Consider the following 3,625-nt stretch of genomic DNA (forward strand, 5'->3'; position numbering starts at 1 on the left):
TATTTTTATTTTTGGAGGGTCTACCCTACAATGAATGAGTGGTATTTTGGAATGAAGCACCCCGTCTCCAGCGCCCGTGCGGTAGGCAACCCATTGGACGCCGGTGTGTATACGGACCCGTCGGGGACTCGGTGGTGCCGTTGAAGCCGGCCGTGGAGTTCTGGAGGCCGGTGCTGCGCGGAGGCCCGGGGCGCAGCGTGAAGCACACCAGGGAGATGAGGAAGTACAGCACGAACTGGAAGAACTGGCGGTAGAACCTGCGGCAGAAGGGCGGGCGTCAGCGCTCGGCGAGATAGGGAATGCCACGCGCACCAGCACACCACACGGACCTGTTCTTGACGAACGCGTTCCACTTGGCGTGAAGGAGGTCGACCAATACCCCTTCCATCAGTTCCAAATGTTCGTTCGAGTCCTTGAGGAACGAAAAGCGGGATGGAAGAGTTAGGAATAGACCCATTTGGACAACCCTTCTTACAAAGAGGAAAGCGACCCGACAGCTCACCCCGAAGACGACCAAGTTGAGTGCCGAGTCCTTGCTGATGTTGCCCGTCTGGATGTCGATGGTGTCGATCTGCGACAACGGGTACGCCGCACACGTCACACTCCCTGCGCGCGCCAGAAACAGAACAAGTGAGGACTCGACCGAAAATCTCAATCACGCTATTGCACAGTGCATGCCGCCGCTCTCACCGATCTGCCAGTAAATCTCCCGTTCGATGTTGAGAATATGGAAGAACATGTCGCGGCGGGCGAGCTTGGCGGCCAGCGTCAGGGGGGTCAGGTTGAGCACGTTGCGCACCGCCAGCGACGACCCGAGCTCGTACGCAGCATCAAACATCTGCTGGAATGGGAAAAACTTGGTTCGGATTTCTGCTGTAGGGGATGACTGCGAATGCTGTCGTGAGAGGCCCAGCACTCCATAAACAATCGTAGTACACTCTTTAAAAAATCGAAAAAATGAAGGAAAAATCCAGGAGAAATTATGGAAAAATCAGAAAAAATCAAGCCATAAAACAGAAATATCGGTGTGCTCTTTAATTCGCCTTACCTGGTTCTTGTAGATGACGAGCATGTGCAGCACCGTGTTGCCGTTGGTGTCCTGACTGTCGGGGTTGGCGCCCCTGGCCAGGATGAGGCGGTAGCACTCCTCCTGGCCCAGGCAGGCCGCGAAGCTGATGGGGTACTCGCCCCAGTACACGTAGCCCTCGTAGTTGGTCAGCGGGGTCACGTTGACCCACTCGTGGTCCAGCGAGTCGTTTCGCGACGCCTTCTGGTCCTCGGGGCTCATGAAGTTGCCGAAGCACCGCTCGTTGACGTCTGCGCCCGCGTTGAGCAGGAACTTGACCATGGCGGGGTCCTCGTTGACGATGGCGATGTGCAGGAGCCCCTCCCCGTAGTACTCGTCGTTCATGTAGATGTCGTTGACCAGCTTGGGGTAGAAGCGCAGCAGGCGCTTGAGCAGGTCGTTGTGGAGCGAGGACGCGGCCAGGATGCACAGGTGCAGGATGGTCTCGCCCACGGCGCCGCGCTCCGCCAGGTCCCAGCACACGTCCCGGTAGCCGCCCGGGTCTGCGCGGCCGAGAGAAGGGAGTCAGACGAATCCAGTAAACACGGCTTTATTGATACGCATTGCCCCGCCCGATGGATACTTCACTCAAAAAGAAAAGGGTATACACCGCCCAATAGTCAGAAGAAAAAAAAAACAAAACAAAAAAAAGGAAAAAAGTACCCGTGGTCCTGGCTCAGCTGCGGCTCCAGCCAAGTGCGTCTCTACCGCCAGGCTAGCGCCACCCCAACAGTATAGTGCAGACAACCCTACAGACTCACCTTTGCCGTCGTCCCCCTGCGCGTCGAGCTGGGCCAGGGCAGTGTTGATGTTGTACTCGCTGGGGTCGCTCATGTTCTTGAGTGGAGGCAGCTGCAAATGAGCAAACAACACACTCACGCGTGGCGGTTCTGGTCCGTGTTCCCCCATCCCCTCATATCTCTCTCTCTCACTCACTCACCATCTTGTGTCGGCCGCGGTCCTTGTTCCTCAGCAGCACCAGGATGGACACGGGGATGAGCCTGCCCTGGCCCTTGTTGTACAGGAACGGCTCCACCTTGGTCTTGATGGCGTGGTCCAGCTCTGCGTACTGCTTGTTCGCGCTTGCGCGCTTCATCATGTCCACCAGCAGCCCACCGCCTGCGCGCACCCAAACAAAAGTTTTCGCGTCAAATGTGAAGTCACGATGTAGCGGTTCCTGATACCGGATTTGGACCGAGCGTAACTTGCTAATGGCAATTTGGCTACCTTGCATAAACTAGCCACATTCGGCCAAAATTCGAGATCGGTAACCATACTCAAGTCGTGCTCCAACTTACTATTCGGGGCGACACCCTAATAACCGTCTAAATCACGTTGAAACGACATCGCAATGATGTCGATTTCAACTTTTTGACGAAGTTCCAATAAAGCATTCCGATAAAGCATTTAAACTTTACCGGAATGCTTGATATCCTGTCACCCTCTCACCCTTCACGTCGACCAGCTTGTAGAGCGGCTGCACGGAGGGCCCCGCCTGGTTCTTGACGCCGCTGGTGACGTTGCTCTCCGCATTTCCCATGACGGCTGCCTCCTATTGTCCTGGACGTGACGCTCGGTGCCTTTGTCCTCCTCCCTGCGTCACTCGGCCGTCACGCAGAGCTGCTGTGGCTCCCCGATGGCCGCGGGGGAGGAGGTTCGTGGAAGCGGAGCAGGGCCTCTCCAGGCCTCACCAAGCCGGTCACCAGGTAGGTGGAGGCCCGGGATGCTGTCTGGACGGCGGTTCGACTGCGGGTGTCGCCCAGCTGAACGCCGTGTTCAAGTGCAATCCTGGCGCCCTCATTCTCGGCCGGGTCGTCTCCGAGCGCGCCGTGAACTGGGCCTCGCGAGACAAACAACCCCTGGTGGGCGGGCAGCCCGCTCCGACTACCGCAACGGAGGGTGGCGTCGGCCCACGCCGCGCCCCGCTCTCTCTCTCTCTCGCTCTCACGTTGTCCGTCTCTCTCGCCCTCCCTCTCGCCACAGCTGCGCGACGGGGACGGAGGGCTTCTCTCGCTTTTTCTCGAAGCCGCCACCGACGCGGGCGACCCCCGGATGCATCCCGCGGATGGCGCGTCGGTTGCTCGGCAGCGCGCCGCGACCCAGACATCGATCAAACGGCGCGATCCTGGCGGTGCAGAGGTGTGGCGAGGCGTGGCGTGGCGTGGCGTGGCGCGGCGCGGGGCCGCGGTAGGCGAGGGGCTGCGAGTGAGCCACCCGGAGGGGCGCTATGCAGGGGCAACAAGTGGCAATGGATGGGGCTTCCACTCTCTATGGAGCATGGAGCGGGTGGCGTGTGGCCGGCAGTGGCATGTTGGTGTGTGCTTTTCGTGCGCGAGTTTCCAATCCACCTCAATAGGCCGTGTCCATGGGGAAGTTTCTACTCAAAGGTGACCTTTGTTTCTCTGGTATACAGTTGTAACATTACTATCTTTTCTGTCGTCTCTTGATTATTTTCGTTTCGAGTCGTTTTGTCTCCCTTGTTGCTTTTGCCCGAGGGGCGATATTTATTTATCGATTGCTTGTATTTGTATGGGGTAGAATTAGGAAGATGTTTTTCTT

General features: G+C 57.8%; 1 protein-coding gene across 1 annotated transcript; it reads right to left on the reverse strand.

Annotated features, from left to right (window-relative positions):
- Positions 1 to 29: 29 nt before the first annotated feature.
- On the reverse strand, positions 30 to 3,121 carry LOC113218204 (transient receptor potential cation channel subfamily V member 5; the record flags this gene model as incomplete). Its single annotated transcript, XM_052276758.1, has 8 exons — positions 2,516 to 3,121; positions 2,007 to 2,185; positions 1,828 to 1,918; positions 1,049 to 1,569; positions 691 to 841; positions 503 to 606; positions 330 to 412; positions 30 to 257 (listed from the first exon to the last, which is right to left on the reverse strand). Coding segments are annotated over exons 1-8 (1,448 nt in total), but the record flags the coding sequence as incomplete, so codon positions are not given.
- Between the last annotated feature and the right edge of the window lie 504 nt (positions 3,122 to 3,625).

The sequence above is a fragment of the Frankliniella occidentalis genome, unplaced genomic scaffold, assembly GCF_000697945.3.
Source record: "Frankliniella occidentalis isolate FOCC.00 unplaced genomic scaffold, Focc_3.1 Scaffold4302, whole genome shotgun sequence".
Taxonomy (NCBI): Eukaryota; Metazoa; Arthropoda; class Insecta; order Thysanoptera; family Thripidae; genus Frankliniella; species Frankliniella occidentalis.